At 42.4% G+C, this 20,827-nt stretch overlaps 1 protein-coding gene across 9 annotated transcripts in view; it reads left to right on the top strand.

Annotated features, from left to right (window-relative positions):
* Window positions 1-20,827, top strand: part of LOC110504038 (CMP-N-acetylneuraminate-beta-galactosamide-alpha-2,3-sialyltransferase 4) — a 72,603-nt gene that overhangs the window by 33,563 nt on the left and 18,213 nt on the right. For all 9 annotated transcript variants that reach the window (XR_016491391.1, XR_016491392.1, XR_016491393.1 and 6 more), the window contains 3 exons: window positions 12,992-13,063; window positions 13,993-14,065; window positions 14,422-14,514. Coding sequence is in view for 5 of the 9 variants with exons in the window: in XM_021582838.3 (XP_021438513.1) it covers window positions 13,036-13,063; window positions 13,993-14,065; window positions 14,422-14,514 (194 nt within the window). In the remaining 4 variants the exon portion in view is untranslated. The remainder of the gene's footprint in view (window positions 1-12,991; window positions 13,064-13,992; window positions 14,066-14,421; window positions 14,515-20,827) is intronic.

Genomic DNA, 20,827 nt, shown 5'->3' with positions numbered 1-20,827 from the left:
TGACAGAGTCGAAAGCCTTGGCCAGATGAATGAATACGGCTGCACAGTAATGTTTCTTATCGATGGCGGTTAAGATATCGTTTAGGACCTTGAGCGTGGCTGAGGTGCACCCATGACCAGCTCTGAAACCAGATTGCATAGCAGAGAAGGTATGGTGAGATTCGAAATGGTCGGTAATCTGTTTGTTGACTTGGCTTTCGAAGACCTTAGAAAGGCATGGTAGGATAGATATAGGTCTGTAGCAGTTTGGGTCAAGAGTGTCCCCCCCTTTGAAGAGGGGGATGACCGCAGCTGCTTTCCAATCTTTGGGAATCTCAGACGACACGAAAGAGAGGTTGAACAGGCTAGTAATAGGGGTGGCAACAATTTCGGCAGATAATTTTAGAAAGAAAGGGTCCAGATTGTCTAGCCCGGCTGATTTGTAGGGGTCCAGATTTTGCAGCTCTTTCAGAACATCAGCTGAATGGATTTGGGAGAAGGAGAAATGGGGAAGGCTTGGGCGAGTTGCTGTTGGGGGTGCAGTGCTGTTGACAGGGGTAGGAGTAGCCAGGTGGGAAGCATGGCCAGCAGTAGAAAAATGCTTATTGAAATTTTCAATTATGGTGGATTTATCAGTGGTGACAGTGTTTCCTATCTTCAGTGCAGTGGGCAGCTGGGAGGAGGTGTTCTTATTCTCCATGGACTTTACAGTGTCCCAGAACTTTTTTGAGTTAGTGTTGCAAGAAGCAAATTTCTGCTTGAAAAAGCTAGCCTTGGCTTTTCTAACTGCCTGTGTATAATGGTTTCTAGCTTCCCTGAACAGCTGCATATCACGGGGGCTGTTCGATGCTAATGCAGAACGCCATAGGATGTTTTTGTGTTGGTTAAGGGCAGTCAGGTCTGGGGAGAACCAAGGGCTATATCTGTTCCTGGTTCTAAATTTCTTGAATGGGGCATGTTTATTTAAGATGGTTAGGAAGGCATTTTTAAAAAATATCCAGGCATCCTCTACTGACGGGATGAGGTCAATATCCTTCCAGGATACCCCGGCCAGGTCGATTAGAAAGGCCTGCTCGCTGAAGTGTTTCAGGGAGCGTTTTACAGTGATGAGAGGAGGTCGTTTGACCGCTGACCCATTACGGATGCAGGCAATGAGGCAGTGATCGCTGAGATCTTGGTTGAAGACAGCAGAGGTGTATTTAGAGGGGAAGTTGGTTAGGATGATATCTATGAGGGTGCCCGTGTTTAAGGCTTTGGGGAGGTACCTGGTAGGTTCATTGATAATTTGTGTGAGATTGAGGGCATCAAGTTTAGATTGTAGGATGGCTGGGGTGTTAAGCATGTTCCAGTTTAGGTCGCCTAGCAGCACGAGCTCTGAAGATAGATGGGGGGCAATCAGTTTACATATGGTGTCCAGAGCACAGCTGGGGGCAGAGGGTGGTCTATAGCAGGCGGCAACGGTGAGAGACTTGTTTTTAGAGAGGTGGATTTTTAAAAGTAGAAGTTCAAATTGTTTGGGTACAGACCTGGATAGTAAGCCTGCAGAGTTCTGTCCATCTTTGCAGTAGATTGCAACACCGCCCCCTTTGGCAGTTCTATCTTGTCTGAAAATGTTGTAGTTTGGAATTAAAATGTCTGAATTTTTGGTGGTCTTCCTAAGCCAGGATTCAGACACAGCTAGAACATCCGGGTTGGCAGAGTGTGCTAAAGCAGTGAATAGAACAAACTTAGGGAGGAGGCTTCTAATGTTAACATGCATGAAACCAAGGCTATTACGGTTACAGAAGTCGTCAAAAGAGAGCGCCTGGGGAATAGGAGTGGAGCTAGGCACTGCAGGGCCTGGATTCACCTCTACATCGCCAGAGGAACATATGAGGAGTAGAATAAGGGTGCGGCTAAAAGCAATAAGAATTGGTCGTCTAGAACGTCTGGAACAGAGAGTAAAAGGAGGTTTCTGGGGGCGATGAAATAGCATCAAGGTATAATGTACAGACAAAGGTAAGGTAGGATGTGAATACAGTGGAGGTAAACCTAGGTATTGAGTGATGAAGAGAGAGATATTGTCTCTAGAAACATCATTGAAACCAGGAGATGTCATTGCATGTGTGGGTGGTGGAACTAATAGGTTGGATAAGGTATAGTGAGCAGGACTAGAGGCTCTACAGTGAAATAAGCCAATAAACACTAACCAGAACAGCAATGGACAAGACATATTGACATTAAGGAGAGGCATTCTTAGTCGAGTGATCAAAAGGGTCCAGTGAGTGGAGAGGTTGGTTGAGGGTCACGGCGATTTAGACAGCTAGCCAGGCCATCGGTAGCAAGCTAGCATAGGATGGAGGTCTGCTGTTAGCCACCTCTTGCGTTCGGTCAGTAGATTAGTTGGGTTCCATGTGGTAGAGGGGATTAATCCAAATCACACAACAACAACAAAAACAAGAACAATAGATATAGGTATAGAGGCCCGAGAAGAAAACATAATAATAATAAAAATAAATAAATTGTCCGATTGTCTATTCAGATAGCAGCCGGTAAGACAGCTAACGGTTAGCGGGCCGCAGATGGGCGTTCAGGTAATGTCGCGACGGAGGAGCCAGCCGGATCTCCTTCAGGTAGATAACGTCGGCAGTCCAGTTGTGAAGGCCCGGTGGGGCTCCGCGTAGGCAGTAAAACGGGTCCGGATAGGTGACTGCAGCCCAGGAGTGAATGATGGAACTCAGGAGTGATTGACGGAGCTGGCTAGCACCAGAACAATCGATGTTTGCTCCGGAATCGACGAAAGCCGACTGTCACACGGATAGCAGCTAGCTAGCTGTGAGATCCGGGTATGAATTTCCAGAGAGCAGTTGAAATCCAGGGACATGGAAAGACTTTGCAGAATTTTGTAGAATAAGCAAGCTGGTCCTGGGGCTCTGTTCAAACACAAACACACCCTACAGAGCCCCAGGACCAGCTTGCTTAGGGGACTCTTCTCCAGGTTAATCTCTCTGTAGGTGATGTCTTTGTTGTGGTAGGTTTGGGAATCGTTGCCTTTTAGGTGGTTGTAGAATTTAACGGCTCTTTTCTGGATTTTGATAATTAGAGGGTATCGGCCTAATTCTGCTCTGCCTGCATTATTTGGTGTTTTAAGTTGTACACAGAGGATGTTTTGCAGAATTCTGCATGCAGATTCTCAATTTGGTGTTTGTCCCATGTTTTGAATTCTTGGTTGGTGAGTGGACCCCAGACCTCACAACCATAAAGGGCAATGGGTTCTATAATTGATTCAAGTATTTTATGCCAGATCCTAATTGGTATGTTGAATTTTATGTTCCTTTTGATGGCATAGAATGCCCTTCTTGCCTTGTCGCTCAGATCGTTCACAGCTTTGTGGAAGTTACCTGTGGCGCTGATGTTTAGGCCGAGGTATGTATTGTTTTTTTGTGTGCTCTAGGGCAACGGTGTCTAGATGGAATTTGTATTTGTGGTCCTGGCGACTGGACCTTTTTTGGAACACCATTATTTTGGTCTTACTGAGATTTCCTGTCTGGCAGAATTTGAACAGAAGATCTAGGTGCTGCTGTAGCCCTCCTTGGTTGATGACAGAAGCACAAGATCATCAGAAAACAGTAGACATTTGACTTCAGATTCTAGTAGGGTGAGGCCGGGTGCTGCAGACTTTTCTAGTGCCCACGCCAATTCGTTGATATATATGTTGAAGAGGGTGGGGTTTAAGCTGCATCCCTGTCTCACCCCATGGCCCTGTGGGAAGAAATGTGTTTTTTGCCTATTTTAACCACACACTTGTTGTTTGTGTACATGGATTTTATAATGTCGTATATTTTTCGCCAACACAACTTTCCATCAATTTGTATAGCAGACCCTCATGCCAAATTGAGTCGAAGGCTTTTTTGAAATCAACAGAGCATTAGAAGACTTTGCCTTTGTTTTGGTTTGTTTGTTTGTCAATTAGGATGTGCAGGGTGAATATGTGGTCTGTTGTACTGTAATTTGGTAAAAAGCTATTTAACATTCGCTCAGTACATTGTTTTCACTGAGGAAATGAGTCCACTGTTAATGATAATACAGAAGATTTTCCCAAGGTTGCTGTTGACGCATATCCCACGATAGTTATTGGGGTCAAATTTGTCTCCACTTTTGTGGATTGGGGGTGATCAGTCCTTGGTTCCAAATATTGGGGAAGATGCCAGAGCTAAGGATGATGTCAAAGAGCTTTAGTATATCCAATTGGAATTTGTTGTCTGTATATTTGATCATTTCAGTGAGGATACCATCAACTAGAGGTCGACCGATTATGATTTTTCAATGCCGATACCGTTTATTGGAGGACCAAAAAAAGATGATACTGATTTTTATTTATTTATTTGTAATAATGACAATTACAACAATACTGAATGAACATTTTATTTTAACTTAATATAATACATCAATCAAATCAATTTAGCCTCAAATAAATAATGAAACATGTTCAATTTGGTTTAAATAATGCAAAAACAAAGTGTTGGAGAATGTAAGATAGTTAACGTTTTAGTTCCTTGCTCAGAACATGAGAACATGTGAAAGCTGGTGGTTCCTTTTAACATGAGTCTTCAATATTCCCAGGTAAGAAGTTTTAGGTTGTAGTTATTATAGGAATTATAGGACTATTTCTCTCTATACCATTTGTATTTCATATACCTTTGACTATTGGATGTTCTTATAGGCACTATAGTATTGCCAGTGTAACAGTATAGCTTCCGTCTCTCTCCTCGCCCCTAACTGGGCTCGAACCAGGAACACATCGACAACAGCCACCCTCGAAGCAGCGTTACCCATGCAAAGCAAGGGAATAACTACTCCAAGTCTCAGAGCGAGTGACGTTTGAAACGCTATTAGCGCGCACCCCGCTAACTAGCCATTTCTCATCGGTTAAACCAGCCTAATCTCGGGAGTTGATGGGCTTGAAGTCATAAACAGCGCAATGCTTGAAGCACAGCAAAGAGCTGCTGGCAAAACACATGAAAGTGCTGTTTGAATGACTGCATAGGAGCTTGCTGGTGCCTACCATCGCCCAGTCAGACTGCTCTATCAAATCATAGACTTAATTATACCATAATAACACACAGAAATACGAGCCGTAGGTCATTAATTTGGTTGAATCCGGAAACTATCTTCTCGAAAACAAGACGTTTATTCTTTCAGCGAAAAACGGAACCGTTACGTATTTTATCTAATGGGTGGCATGCATAAGTCTAAATATTCCTGTTACATTGCACAACCTTCAATGTTATGTCATAATTACGTAAAATTCTGGCAAATTAGGCGTCCCAAACTGTTGCATATACCCTGACTCTGCGTGCAATGAACGCAAGAGAAGTGACACAATTTCACCTGGTTAATATTGCCTGCTAACCTGGATCTCTTTTAGCTAAATATGCAGGTTTAAAAATATATACTTCTGTGTATTGATTTTAAGAAAGGCATTGATGTTTATGGTTAGGTACAGTGCCTTGCGAAAGTATTCGGCCCCCTGGAACTTTGTGACCTTTTGCCACATTTCAGGCTTCAAACATAAAGATATAAAACTGTATTTTTTTGTGAAGAATCAACAACAAGTGGGACACAATCATGAAGTGGAACGACATTTATTGTATATTTCAAACTTTTTTAACAAATCAAAAACTGAAAAATTGGGCGTGCAAAATTATTCAGCCCCTTTACTTTCAGTGCAGCAAACTCTCTCCAGAAGTTCAGTGAGGATCTCTGAATGATCTAATGTTGACCTAAATGACTAATGATGATAAATACAATCCACCTGTGTGTAATCAAAAATATTTCCCAAGCTTTAAACATCCCAAGGAGCACTGTGCAAGCGATAATTTTGAAATGGAAGGAGTATCAGACCACTGCAAATCTACCAAGACCTGGCCGTCCCTCTAAACTTTCAGCTCATACAAGGAGAAGACTGATCAGAGATGCAGCCAAGAGGCCCATGATCACTCTGGATGAACTGCAGAGATCTACAGCTGAGGTGGGAGACTCTGTCCATAGGACAACAATCAGTCGTATATTGCACAAATCTGGCCTTCATGGAAGAGTGGCAAGAAGAAAGCCATTTCTTAAAGATATCCATAAAATGTTGTTTAAAGTTTGCCACAAGCCACCTGGGAGACACACCAAACATGTGGAAGAAGGTGCTCTGGTCAGATGAAACCAAAATTGAACTTTTTGGCAACAATGCAAAACGTTATGTTTGGTGTAAAAGCAACACAGCTAAACACACCATCCCCACTGTCAAACATGGTGGTGGCAGCATCATGGTTTGGGCCTGCTTTTCTTCAGCAGGGACAGGGAAGATGGTTAAAATTGATGGGAAGATGGATGGAGCCAAATACAGGACCATTCTGGAAGAAAACCTGATGGAGTCTGCAAAAGACCTGAGACTGGGACGGAGATTTGTCTTCCAACAAGACAATGATCCAAAACATAAAGCAAAATCTACAATGGAATGGTTCAAAAATAAACATATCCAGGTGTTAGAATGGCCAAGTCAAAGTCCAGACCTGAATCCAATCGAGAATCTGTGGAAAGAACTGAAAACTGCTGTTCACAAATGCTCTCCATCCAACCTCACTGAGCTCGAGCTGTTTTGCAAGGAGGAATGGGAAAAAATGTCAGTCTCTCGATGTGCAAAACTGATAGAGACATACCCCAAGCGACTTACAGCTGTAATCGCAGCAAAAGGTGGCGCTACAAAGTATTAACTTAAGGGGGCTGAATAATTTTGCACGCCCAATTTTTCAGTTTTTGATTTGTTAAAAAAGTTTGAAATATCCAATAAATGTCGTTCCACTTCATGATTGTGTCCCACTTGTTGTTGATTCTTCACAAAAAAATACAGTTTTATATCTTTATGTTTGAAGCCTGAAATGTGGCAAAAGGTCGCAAAGTTCAAGGGGGCCGAATACTTTCGCAAGGCACTGTACTCATTTGAACAAGGACAGCCTTTTTTCGCGAATACGCACCGCATTGATTATATGCAACGCAGGACATGCTAGATAAACTAGTAATATCATCAACCATGTGTAGTTAACTAGTGATTATGATTGATTGATTGTTTTTTATAAGATAAGTTTAATGCAAGCTAGCAACTTTCCTTGGCTTATTGCATTCGCGTAACAGGCAGGCTCCCCGTGGAGAGCAATGAGAGGCAGGTGGATAGAGCATTGGACTAGTTAACTGTAAGGTTGCAAGATTGAATCCCCGAGCTGACAATGTAAAAATCTGTCTTTCTGCCCCTGAACAAGGCAGTTAACCCACCGTTCCTAGGCCGTCATTGAAAATAAGAATGTGTTCTTAACTGACTTGCCTAGTTAAATAAAGATTAAATAAAGGTGTAAAAAAATGTTTTTTTAAAAACTGCGAAATCGATGTCTAAAAATACCGATTTCTGATTGTTATGAAAACTTGAAATCGTCCGACCTCTAATATATACATACAGTATATATCTATGCTCCTCTCTCTCTCTTGCAGTGTATGCTGGTAGTGTTTGGTAGTTGAGAAGCCGTGTGTAGTTGAGCTGCGTTTTTCTTATTGATGCTTTCTTTTCATTTTTATTTTCTATGGTGGAGGGTTAACACACTGTTCGTTTATCGGTACCCACTGTTTTTTTTTCAAAGTTAAGGAGGATGAGGACAGACTTTTAGTTTCCTGGGGTTTGGAAGGTGTGGTGTCCGCGATGGCTTCACTGCCTAGCGTGGAGGAGACGCGCGTCAGGTGTGTTCCTGAGAACGGAAGTAAGATGGAAGAGGTCCTGCTCGCCATCGGTGAGCAGGTAGGAGCTGAACTTATACATGAATGAACGACACTGTGGTTGTGTTCATGAAAATTGTGAATTTGGTGGGTAGGCTCAATGCTAGCGAAATATTTGCAAGGAATGTGTTGGTGCCGATTTTTCGAGGTCAACGTGCAGGTGGGTCAATGAGATGCAGGCAGCAGAGGCTGGGCCAAGTCATGTTATGGATGGGGGTGTAGATGAGGCTGGTCTAGTCAGGTTATGGATGGTGGTGTAGATGAGGCTGGGTCTAGTCAGGTTATGGATGGTGGTATAGATGAGGCTGGGTCTAGTCAGGTTATGGATGGTAGTGTAGATGAGGCTGGGCCTAGTCATGTTATGGATGGTAGTGTAGATGAGGCTGGGTCTAGGTCAGGGATGGTGGTGTAGATTAGGCTGGGTCTAGTCAGGTTATGCTAGTGGATGAGGAGTGTATAGTGGGGAAGTGTAAGAGACTAGGGGGGAGGAGGAGGGTGTCAAGCGGGAGAGGGAAAATGGGGAGATGAAAGGAGGTGGGAGGGGAGACGGCTGGGGTGGTCAAAGGCACCAAGGAATCTTTGCCTGGTGCTTGGTGGGAGGCCCCCTACCAGAGAGGAAGGGCAGGTGGTCAGGATGGGAGATGGCGATGAGGAAGGTGAGTCTGAGGAAGAGGATGATGAGAAGTTTTTGTTGTCAGACTCCTTCTCAATGGGTCCGGAGCTGACAGCCAGTTAAGCGGATGGGTCAAAATGCACAGTGAGGGAACTGACAAGGTTCCTGAATGAGACTAAGGGGAAAAATGTTCATCTTGAGTCTTTTTTTCTCGATCTGAGAGTTTGTAAGATCAGTACATGCTATGAAAAATGAGGGGCATGGTGTCCTCTCACCCAGGAAACGGTTTAAGTTGAGTAAGTGGGTCACAACCGTGTGTAAAAGTCTACCTTCAGACGCTGTTTAGATTAATAGTTTTTTTTCTGGCACTTGGGCTTTTTGAGCATTTTATTGGTATCTTTCTTTGCTGGCTTTTCTCCCACTTCTAATGGAGACTCTTTGGGTTGGATCGCTTAATATAAATGGCGCCAGAGATGCAGGAAAGAGGAGTGTGTTGGGTGAATATGTAAAACAAAGTACAAGTACAGGAGTTGTTTCTTTATGAGACGCATAGTAATGTGGTGAATGAAGTCGATTGGGGGCTCAGGTGGAAAGGGGCAAGTGTGTTGAGCCATGAGACATATTTTAATGCAGGGTTGGCAGTCTTTTTTGTACCAGGTCTGTCTGTAAAAATTTGCTCCTCAAATGAGTTGTGTAGGGGTAGGCTGCTTGTAGTAAAAGCAGAAATTAACAACATGGGTTTTGCCTTTATAAATGTGTATGCTCCTAACACAGGGGGGCTTCTATTTGGGTGTCTTAGACAGGAACTCTCACAGGTAGCGCCTGAGGAGACGCTGGTGGTCGGCGGGAACTGGAACTGTACAATGGTTTTTACGAAATACAGAAATGGGGAGCCTCATTCAGGGTCAGTGGGAGTGTTAAGGGACATCATTAATCAGTTCGACCTTGTGGATGTTTGGAAAACTAGATATCCTGACACAAGACAGTATACATGGGTGAAGGTCTTTGGGGCTAGGGTGAGTGCAGCCTGGCTTGATCGATTTTACATGTCCAGGAATCAGAGCAATAGGCTGTTAGACGCTACCATTCTCCCGGTGGGTTTTTCGGCTCACAATATAACCATGGCTCAGCTGTCTATTTCATCAGGGCCTCGGCAGGCATTTTATTGGAAGTTTAATGTAAAGCTCTTACAAGATTCAAATGTTTTGCTTAGGTTTCCAGATATTTTGGGGAAAGGTGGGGTCAGCAAAGAGAGGAGTATAAGTCTCTGAATCAATTGTGGGATGTGGGGAAAGTACAAATTCGGCTTTTCTGTCAACAGTAAACAGCTCTCTCATTCTCCAGAGGCTAGGAGAGTATTGGGGGAACTCAAGCGTTGTATTAGTGAGATGGAGGTAGAGATGGTGGGGCAAGGCAATGTAGTCTCCCAGGCTAATTTAGCTGAATTACGTAGGGACCTGGGCAGTTTTTTCCAGGTTAAAGCAAAGGAAGCACTTGTAAGAGATGGACACTCCCAGCTTCTTCTTCTTTTGTTTGGAAAGACAGAGCGGTGAAGCAAAGGGTATGCATTGTCTACGGCTGTCTGATGGGCAGGTGACCTCTGTGGTGGGGAGATGCGGGAGCGGGCTGTGGAGATTTATACTGAGTTGTATAGGGCAGAACTGTGTGATCCTATGTGTGCTCAGGTTTTGTTTGCAGAACTCCCTATGCTCTCTCTGGCACAGTGGGATGAAATGGACATTCCTCTGTTGTCCCATTAACTGGCAGAGGCCGTAACCCAGATGTCCCCCGGCCATGCACCAGGGCTCAATGGACTCCCAGTGGAGGTTTCTAAAAAAATTTGGGGATTAATTGGACTGGACTTATTTTGTGTGTTGCGTGAAATATGTGTCTCTAATAAGGTCATGCATTTGGCAGGAGGTTAGGAAGTGCAGCTCAGTTTCCACCTCATTTTGTGGGCAGTATGCACAGTCTTCTCTTAAAGAGCCAGGTATGCCTACGGTGGCCTTTCTCAATAGCAAGGCTATGGTCACTGAGTCTGTACATAGTCAAAGCTTTCCTTAATTTTGGGTCAGTCATAGTGGTCAGGTATTCTGCCACTGTGAACTCTCGGTTTAGAGTAAAATAACATTCTAGTTTTTTTTGTTAATTCTTTCCAATGTGTTAAGTAATTATATTTTTGTTTTCTCATCATTTGGTTGGGTCTAATTGTGTTTCTGCCCTGGGGCTCTGTGGGGTCTGTCGTGGAAATTATAACTGAGAGAGACAGTCATTTCTTCAAACAATCATCTTTGTTTAATATAGATTATTGCTATAATGAGACTAGTCAAGTTGGGCCGAGCAGCTTAACCTTTACACAAATGCAGAGTTCTTTATATAGCTGACACTAAGAATAATTAGTCATGGTTGTTTCCACCCTTCCCATGCAGATTGGCCACTCTGGGTTCATCCTGTTGTTATCAGCACGGGGTTGTTGTCTTAACCCAACCCTGGCTTAGTTTCCCAGTTGCAAGGATGATTTTGAGACAATGAGGGATGGTTCTACTCATAAGCTATCTCTAGTAAAACACATTATTGTCTATGTAATGCAGTCTTTAACTAATTTGTCAGCTCAAGCTCAATCTCTCAGCTCAATCTCTAGTGACCATACGCCCAGATTAGCTGAATGAGAGACTATAAAAACACAGACACTAGAAGGATAGAAATGTCTTCCTATAATTTAAATATTAATTGTTAACCATTAATATCAAATAGATCAGGTAAATATGTACTTTATTTTCTGTTTGTGAATACTAGGGGACTCTCATCGCTCTGTAGGTGATGGCTTTGTTACGGAAGGTTTGGGAATCGCTTCCTTTTAGGTGGTTGTGGAATTGAACGTCTCTTTTCTGGATTTTGATAATTAGCGGGTATCGGTCCAATTCTGCTCTGGATGCATTATTTGGTATTGTACACCCAGGATATTTTAGCAGAATTCTGCATGCAGAGTCTCAATTTGCTGTTTGTCCCATTTTGTGAATTCTTGGATTGTGAGCGGACCCCAGACCTCACAGCCATAAAGGGCAATGGGTTCTATAACTGATGAAAGTATTTTTCATTGGTATGTCAAATTGTATGTTCCTTCTCTCGCTCTCTATGCCTCTCTCTTGCTATCTCTATTAGAGGTCAAACGATTATGATTTTTCAACGCCGATACCGATTATTGGAGGTCAAAAAAAGATTTATCGGCTGATTTTTAAAATGTGTGTGTATATATATATATATATATATATACATTATATATATATATACATATACCACAGGTTGGTGGTATTTTTTATTTAGCCGTTGCTGACCCCATGCTTACAGCTTTATCACAAATTAGACACCTTGCTTTCCCTGGTGCCAATTCCATGTAATAGTCCCACACTGGTGCTCTGCTTTTCTCTGCCATCTGTAAAACACACACACAGCTCTGAAGTGACAATGATACTGAAGAGTCTGCTTAGGAGACAAATACTCTCAACTGTTTGAATAAAAATAGAGTTTAAGTTACCTGTGATGAATGTTGAAAACAAAAAATATAATTTCTATATGCAGGAAATCCTATTTTAATAATAGACATGGGTAGAATTGACCACCAAAGTGCGAGTCACAATTCCCATGACACCTAGCAAAATCTGAAAAGCGGTTCCTTCATTCATTTATTCCATAGGATATTTTTAGATTCACTTAAAATAAGGTCTGTGTTTCGTGTAGGCTTACACCACCTTGCCAATTGTATAACTGTGTAGATATCCATAGGACAAGGTAACTCTGATCAATATTGGCTAAATATAAGCGGAGATAAAAAAAATATATATACTTGTGTATTGATTTTAAGAAAGGCATTGATGTTTATGGTTAAGCACACATTGGAACAACGACATTTGTTGATTGTTTTTTATAAGATAAGTTTAATGCTAGCTAGCAACTTACCTTGGCTTACTGCATTTGTGTAACAGGCAGGCTCCTCGTGAGGCAGGTGGTTAGAGCGTTGGACTAGTTAACTGTAAGGTTGCAAGATTGGATCTCCCTAGTTGACAAGGTAAAAATCTGTCGTTCTGCCTCGTTCCTAGGCCGTCATTGAAACTAAGAATGTGTTCTTAACTGACTTGCCTAGTTAAATAAAGATTAAATAAAGGTGTAAAAAAAAATCTGCAAAATCTACGCCCAAAAATACAGATTTCCGATTGTTATGAAAACTTGAAATCGGCCCTAATTAATCAGCCATTCCGATTAATCGGTCGACCTCTAATCTCTATGGCTCTTTCCCACACTGTCTGGTGCATAGTCACTGGAGACAGCCAATTCCACTTTTTTCACAATGAGCACAAAGCCAGAGAAACACTGCAATGATTACCATCAGTCAGTGCTCCAGAGTCCCCTGAAGTGACTGTGTAATCTACGTATTGTCTTGGTGTTTCATTTCAATCACAGTTTCTCATTTATCATCCTGGTGGAGAAAGATGTCATTTATTGTGCCGTTTAAGGCATATGGTTAATTTAATTTGCTGGCGCCACTCCTGTCCGATTGAGCCTGATGTTAGAGGTGCTAATATGCTGTTCTTCCTTCACCTTCCCCCTCAGGGTAACATCATGCTCAGTACCGAGATGAGAGGGCGAAGGAGCATATGAAGATGTCCCTAAAGACTGCTAAAAGTAAGCTCCCCGCTGCTTCCTTACAGGAGTTGTTGTCAATACACCCCTGCACATACAATACTTTAATCATTTAACTCCTGTCTTCATTTGTGGTTGTTGTTCTTGAAATGAAAAACATGGGATAGTTTTGTTTTCTACTGTTTTCTTTACTTTTCTTTTTATAGAAGGTTTACAGTATTTGTACAAATCTAGCCTAGTACAGTTTCATTCTTTCAGTTCACTCAAGCTTTTGGTAGATGTAGTGTTACACAATGACATCCTTATGTTAGCTCTCACATACCAGCTCATTTCAGTTTGCCTAGCTGCTGTGTTGAAAATGAAAAGCCAGTCCAAGGTTTCTCTGACTCCGTTAATGGCAGTACCAGAAAGCAGATTCAGCTCGATGGAGACCATGTTTAGTTTGGCACTACATGTTTGCCTTTACCGTATAAGTAGCCATTTGTATTCCTGGAACAAATGTGTGGGAAGTATGTCTATGAGCTGGAGAACTGCCCTCCCTCCCTCCTAAGCCCCTGTACATGTAGACCACTGTCTGGGCTGGGGGAGTGTTTATCTACCAGATGAGAGAATGTTTGTGGTCATTGACATGTTGCTAGTGTGGAGGTAGAGGAGACTTTTGTTCGGCAGAGTTGTTTGATGTGGGAACTGAAAGTTCTAGGGGCTGCTTTGTTTTTTATTTATTTACTGCTCAAGTAATAGCACTCCCCCGTTCCACTCCAGTGGATGTTAAGTTAGTGATACTGTAGGAAGTGAAGATCTGCCTGCAGTCGTGCCTGCCTGCTTGCCTGCAGATTGGATCTCATGCAATCTCATGCCATAATTAGCAGCAATTTGAAATATCATAGACTAGGATTTGACCACAGGCTATACAAGAAAAGCATTATGTTGATTTCTAATCTATTGCATGTGGTTGTTCTCTCCCTTTCCAGGATGGTGCTTTAGACTGTTCGCTGTTGTACTGTTCTTAGTCTCCTACTACTGCTCCCACGTCTTCCTTCAGAGGTAAGGCTTCTCCTGCTCGGCCCTCAGGCCTCAGCCCTGGTTTACTGCCTGGAAGCTCCCTCTCTGGAACAGCAGGCAGAGCAATCACGTAGATGCTCATCTATGCTTTACTGAAGGAAAAGGAAACCTTGAAATAAGGCCCGCTGCTGAATCACAACATGTTGACAGCCCACTCCATTCACCTAGCCAACATCTTGTCTATCCACAGCTTTAAGTGGGTAAACGGCAGTCAATTTAGGCCTTCAATAGATACCCACCCTTTACATTTTTTAAACTAAAGTCACTGGGCACAGTGAGTGTTTAAACAGTCAGCAGTTTTTGTCCCAACTGTGGTGATTTGTGTGCTTTTCTTTCAGTTATGGAGGCACCAGCAAGTCTCCTTTGACTCCTAGCAAGTCACTGTGTGGCGGCTGGCTAAAGCAGAAGAAGTGGGAGAGCCTCAATTTTAAGTGAGTAATGGAGTGTCTGTCTTTAAACGAGGAGGGTGGGAGGGATGGGTTTCAGTCTAACTAATTTCTGCCAATGCTTTTACTGGAATGCGAGGTGCCAGCTTCTTTTGACATTTGGGGGCTGTTTTCACCCGGTCACCAGTAAATGTAATCATTTTTTGTAAGTAGGAACAATTGTATTATGAAAGGAAATAATTTTCTACAAATTGACTCAGTAAAGTACATTTTCTGGAACAATTGTTTAAGTTGAAACTGCTGATGGATCGTCAATGAAAACAGACCCCTAAGAGCAAGTCAAATTTTTTAAAGGAGCTTTCGATTCACACAATTAAACGTTTTTTCCAGGAGGACAATGGATAAATGTATTTCTCTAGCTTGCTGAGTACCTTTGTCCAGGACACTTGAATGGTCCTCTATTTATTTTTACTCTGTGCTATTATCAGTTTATTCAACTGGGTATGTACTGGAGCTGTTCTATTTCTGTGCACTGCTCAAGCGTTCAACAGTGATATGCTCCATCCAGCAACCTTGGGGTCAGCCATTTCTTTCTCTGACCACTAGACCATAGAGTTCAGTTGGTCTCCTCTCAGCTCCCCTCAGACATGACCTGCAAAATATAGAGATTAACAATGCTCCATTTTCTCAAGATCAATACTGTTTACCAACTTATTTTGATTCATGTGTTGAGAAGGTCAGGTCATTTTTCACATGCAAATCAGATGCTTAATTACAGTATCAGACACTGGGATGCCTCTGTCGTGTCTTTACTATCATTAACTGAAGACTGATCGTTTTTATCAAAGATTAGACTGATTAATCATGTAACCGTAATTACTAGGAAGTCGGGGCACCTGGGAAAAATATTCAGATTACAAAGTTATCATTTCCTAAAATAACTTTTCAGATATTTTATCTGATCAATTAGTCTTCGAATTAATGAATTATTTACTTTACCTCACGTTAGTCTCATTCAAAACATTGTAAATTGTTGGTTATCTGCACGAACCCAGTCTTCACTATGAGTCATCCGTACATCAATTGTCTTAAATCATTTATTTATTACTAACTAAGTAATTCACAGAAATGCATAAACAAACAAACAAGGTAAATGTGGTTACATGAAATGATAGGAGAATGTGCCCTAGTGGGCTAAACCGGCATGGCGGCTTGTTAGACAAAAGGGGAAGTGGGGGTCGACTAAGAAGTCACTACAGAGGGATAATTATAACAATTGAAATGCTAATCCTTTGCACATCAACGCTCACTCATTCGGGAACAATTGCAATCAATATATATATATTTACGCTCAGTGTGTCGTCTTGATCGCTGGTGAAAAGTTTGTTTCTTTTGTAGAATTGTCCGTCTCTCTCTCTCTCTCTCTCTTGGTTTGGTTAGGGGGGATAGTTCAGAGTGACATTTGTTATAGAATGGATGTGTCGGCGGTTGTCGTTCTTTGCGTTCAATGATACCGAATTCCTAGCTGCAGACTAGTAATTAATATCAAAGACTTGTTCTTATTCTGTCAGTATCGATTATCTAAGAGTTTAACCACGTGGTATGGTTAAAAGATTCAGCAATGGTCTACAACCTTTGTTTGTACCTCAGGTTCTGTGAGGTGGAAGGATTTCCTTTGTCCTCTATGAAAATTGACTCTCTCTATACTGTGTGTCCTTGAGGAGATCCTCAGGAATTTATGACGTCTCTCTGACCACAGCAACATAGTTGAAGGAGGAAAGGGGAAGGCAGGGAGAGGGGGATGGGGCTTACTATACCCAAAGAGGCCAACGTCATGACACCTCCTAGGCAATAACAATGTCACTCTTAATTGGAAGCCCCCAATTTGTCCCTTAGTCTTTCACTGACAACTACAACTGGCACACCATGGTAATATATCTCAATAACTAACTGTTACTTACTCGTAAACAGCGGGTATCCAAAGCATAATCCTCCATGTTAAATTCCAACCAGAGAACAAACACCAGGAGACAGTAATAGAGTAATACATTTTACTAGTGTGCTTGTGATGTTTGTCTCACCCCTTTCCTTGGAGTCTCAGTACTGTACAGTACATTCAGTAAGTATTCAGACCCCTTTCCCTTTTCCACATTTTTGTTACTTTACAGCTTTATTCTAAAATGAATAATGTTTTTTTTTCAATCTACAAACAATACCCCGCAATGACAAAGTGAAAAACCAATTGTGCTATTTTGTGTGTTTTGTTTTTGCATTGTTTGTAACTTAGTTTAGACATAATGTTGCTGCTACCATATTTTATGACCGGAAAGAGCTTCTGGATATCAGAACAGCGATTAATTACCTCGAACTGGACTAATATTTTTTCTTTAATGAGTCTGACTCGAAGGATATACTGTTGCTCACAGACCAGCCCAAATCCCCATCATTCACATGAAGAAAAGATGGAGATACAGGGGGCGCAGATCCGGGTGCCTTGGGAGAATTTTTCGACGAGTGGGTAACCCGCCTCTCCCATCTGTTCTATTGGCCAACGTGCAATGACTGGATGATAAACTGGATGAGCTCCGATCAACACTATCCTACCAACGGGACATTAAAAACTGTAATATCTTATGTTTCACAGAGTCGTGGCTGAACGGCGACATGGATAATATACAGTTGACTGGGTTTTCCGTGCATCGGCAGGACATAACCGCTACGTCCAGTAAGACGAGGGGTGGTGTCTATTTGTCAATAACAGCTGGTGCGCGATGTCTAATATCAAGGAAGTCTCGAGGTATTGCTCACCTGAGGTACAGTATCTCATGATAAGCTGTAGACCACACTATCTACCAAGAGAGTTTTCATCTACATTTTTCATGGTTGTCTATTTATCACCACAAACCGATGCTGGCACTAAGACCACACTCAATGAGCTGTATACGGCCATAAGCAAATTAGAAAATACTCATCCAGAAGCGGTGCTGCTAGTGGCCGGGGACTTTAATATAGGTAAACTTAAATCTGTTTTTACCTCATTTCTACTTGCTTCGAGGAAAGCAACACTGAAGCATGCATGAGAGCACCAGCTGTTCTGGAATGACTGTGTGATCATGCTCTCTATAGCTGCAGTGAGTATGACCTTTAAACAGGTCAACATTCACAAGGTCGCTGGATTACCAGGCAGTGTACTCAGAGCATGCACGAACGAACTGTCAAGTATCTTCACTGACCTTTAAAATATATATATTTAACCTTTATTTAAGCAGGTAGGCTAGTTGAAAACAAGTTCTCATTTACAACTGCGACCTGGCCAAGATAAAGCAAAGCAGTGCGACACAAACAACAACAGAGTTACATAAACAGAAATAGAGTCAATAATACAATAGAAAATGTCTATATACAGTGTGTGCAAATGAGGTAGGATAAGGGAGGTAAAGGAAATAAATAGGCCATAGTGGCGAAATAATTACAATTTAGCAATTAAACACTGGAGTGATAGATGTGCAGTAGATGAGTGTGCAAGTAGAGGTACTGGGGTGCGAAGGAGCAAAATAAATAACAGTATGGGGATGAGGTAGTTGGATGGGCTATGTACAGGTGCAGTGATCTGTGAGCTGCTCTGACAGCTGGTGCTTAAAGTTAGTGAGGGAGATATGAGTCTCCAGCTTCATTGATTTTTGCAGTTCATTCCAGTCATTGGCAGCAGAGAACTGGAAGGAAAGGCGGCCAAAGGAGGAATTGACTTTGAGGGTGACCAGTGAAATATACAGTGCCTTGCGAAAGTATTCGGCCCCCTTGAACTTTGCGACCTTTTGCCACATTTCAGGCTTCAAACATAGATATAAAACTGTATTTTTTTGTGAAGAATCAACAACAAGTAGGACACAATCATGAAGTGGAACGACATTTATTGGATATTTCAAACTTTTTTAACAAATCAAAAACTGAAAAATTGGGCGTGCAAAATTATTCAGCCCCCTTAAGTTAATACTTTGTAGTGCCACCTTTTGCTGCGATTACAGCTGTAAGTCGCTTGGGGTATGTCTCTATCAGTTTTGCACATCGAGAGACTGAATTTTTTTCCCATTCCTCCTTGCAAAACAGCTCGAGCTCAGTGAGGTTGGATGGAGAGCATTTGTGAACAGCAGTTTTCAGTTCTTTCCACAGATTCTCGATTGGATTCAGGTCTGGACTTTGACTTGGCCATTCTAACACCTGGATATGTTTATTTTTGAACCATTCCATTGTAGATTTTGCTTTATGTTTTGGATCATTGTCTTGTTGGAAGACAAATCTCCGTCCCAGTCTCAGGTCTTTTGCAGACTACATCAGGTTTTCTTCCAGAATGGTCCTGTATTTGGCTCCATCCATCTTCCCATCAATTTTAACCATCTTCCCTGTCCCTGCTGAAGAAAAGCAGGCCCAAACCATGATGCTGCCACCACCATGTTTGACAGTGGGGATGGTGTGTTCAGCTGTGTTGCTTTTACGCTAAACATAACGTCTTGCAATGTTGCCAAAAAGTTCAATTTTGGTTTCATCTGACCAGAGCACCTTCTTCCACATGTTTGGTGTGTCTCCCAGGTGGCTTGTGGCAAACTTTAAACAACACTTTTTATGGATATCTTTAAGAAATGGCTTTCTTCTTGCCACTCTTCCACAAAGGCCAGATTTGTGCAATATACGACTGATTGTTGTCCTATGGACAGAGTCTCCCACCTCAGCTGTAGATCTCTGCAGTTCATCCAGAGTGATCATGGGCCTCTTGGCTGCATCTCTGATCAGTCTTCTCCTTGTATGAGCTGAAAGTTTAGAGGGACGGCCAGGTCTTGGTAGATTTGCAGTGGTCTGATACTCCTTTCATTTCAATATTATCGCTTGCACAGTGCTACTTGGGATGTTTAAAGCTTGGGAAATCTTTTTGTATCCAAATCCGGCTTTAAACTTCTTCACAGCAGTATCTCGGACCTGCCTGGTGTGTTCCTTGTTCTTCATGATGCTCTCTGCGCTTTTAACGGACCTCTGAGACTATCACAGTGCAGGTGCATTTATAAGGAGACTTGATTACACACATGTGGATTGTATTTATCATCATTAGTCATTTAGGTCAACATTGGATCATTCAGAGATCCTCACTGAACTTCTGGAGAGAGTTTGCTGCACTGAAAGTAAAGGGGCTGAATAATTTTGCACGCCCAATTTTTTAGTTTTTGATTTGTTAAAAAAGTTTGAAATATCCAATGAATGTCGTTCCACTTCATGATTGTGTCCCACTTGTTGTTGATTCTTCACAAAAAAATACAGTTTTATATCTTTATGTTTGAAGCCTGAAATGTGGCAAAAGGTCGCAAAGTTCAAGGGGGCCGAATACTTTCGCAAGGCACTGTACCTGCTGGAGCGCGTGCTACGAGTGGGTGCTGCTATGGTGACCAGTGAGCTTAGATAAGGCGGGGCTTTACCTAGCAAAGACTTAAAGATGACCTGGAGCCAGTGTGTTTGGCAACGAATATGAAGCGAGGGCCAGCCAACGAGAGCCAGCCAAGGAGAGCATACAGGTCGCAGTGGTGGGTAGCATATGGGGCTTTGGTAACAAAACGGACGGCATTGTGATAAACTGCATCCAATTTGCAAGGTAGAGTGTTGGAAGCTATTTTGTAAATGACATCGCCGAAGTCAGGGGTCGGTAGGATAGTCAGTTTTACAAGGGTATGTTTGGCAGCATGAGTGAAGGATGATTTGTTGCGAAATAGGAAGCTGATTCTAGATTTCATTTTGGATTGGAAATGCTTAATGTGAGTTTGGAAGGAGAGTTTAGCGTCTAACCAGACACCTAGGTATTTGTAGTTGTCCACTTATTGTAAGTCAGAACCGTCCAGAGTAGTGATGCTGGATGGGTGTGCAGGTGTTTTTAACCTCTCCCTGACCGAGTCTGTAATACCAACATGTTTCAAACAGACCGCCATAGTCCCTGTGCCCAAGAAAGCAACGGTAACCTGCCTAAATGACTACCTCCCTGTAGCACTCACGTCTGTATTCATGAAGTGCTTTTAAAGGCTGGTCATGGCTCACATCGACATCATCATCCCGGAAACCCTAGACCCTCTCCAATTTGCATATATCCCCAACAGATCCACAGATGATGCAATCTCAATCGCCCTCCACACTGCCCTTTCTCACCTGGACAAAAGGAACACCTATGTGAGAATGCTGTTTATTGACTACAGCTCAGCGTTCAACACCATAGTGCACACAAAGTTCATCACTAAGTTAAAGACCCTGGGACCAAACACCTCTCTCTGCAACTGGATCCTGGACTTCCTGTCGCGCCGTCACCAGGTGGTAAGGGTAGGCAATA

This window comes from Oncorhynchus mykiss, chromosome 24 (genome assembly GCF_057628025.1).
Source record: "Oncorhynchus mykiss isolate SJ-2025 chromosome 24, ASM5762802v1, whole genome shotgun sequence".
Lineage (NCBI taxonomy): Eukaryota > Metazoa > Chordata > Actinopteri > Salmoniformes > Salmonidae > Oncorhynchus > Oncorhynchus mykiss.
Note: the sequence above shows the minus strand (reverse complement) of the source record. Positions and strands in the feature narration are given on the sequence as shown.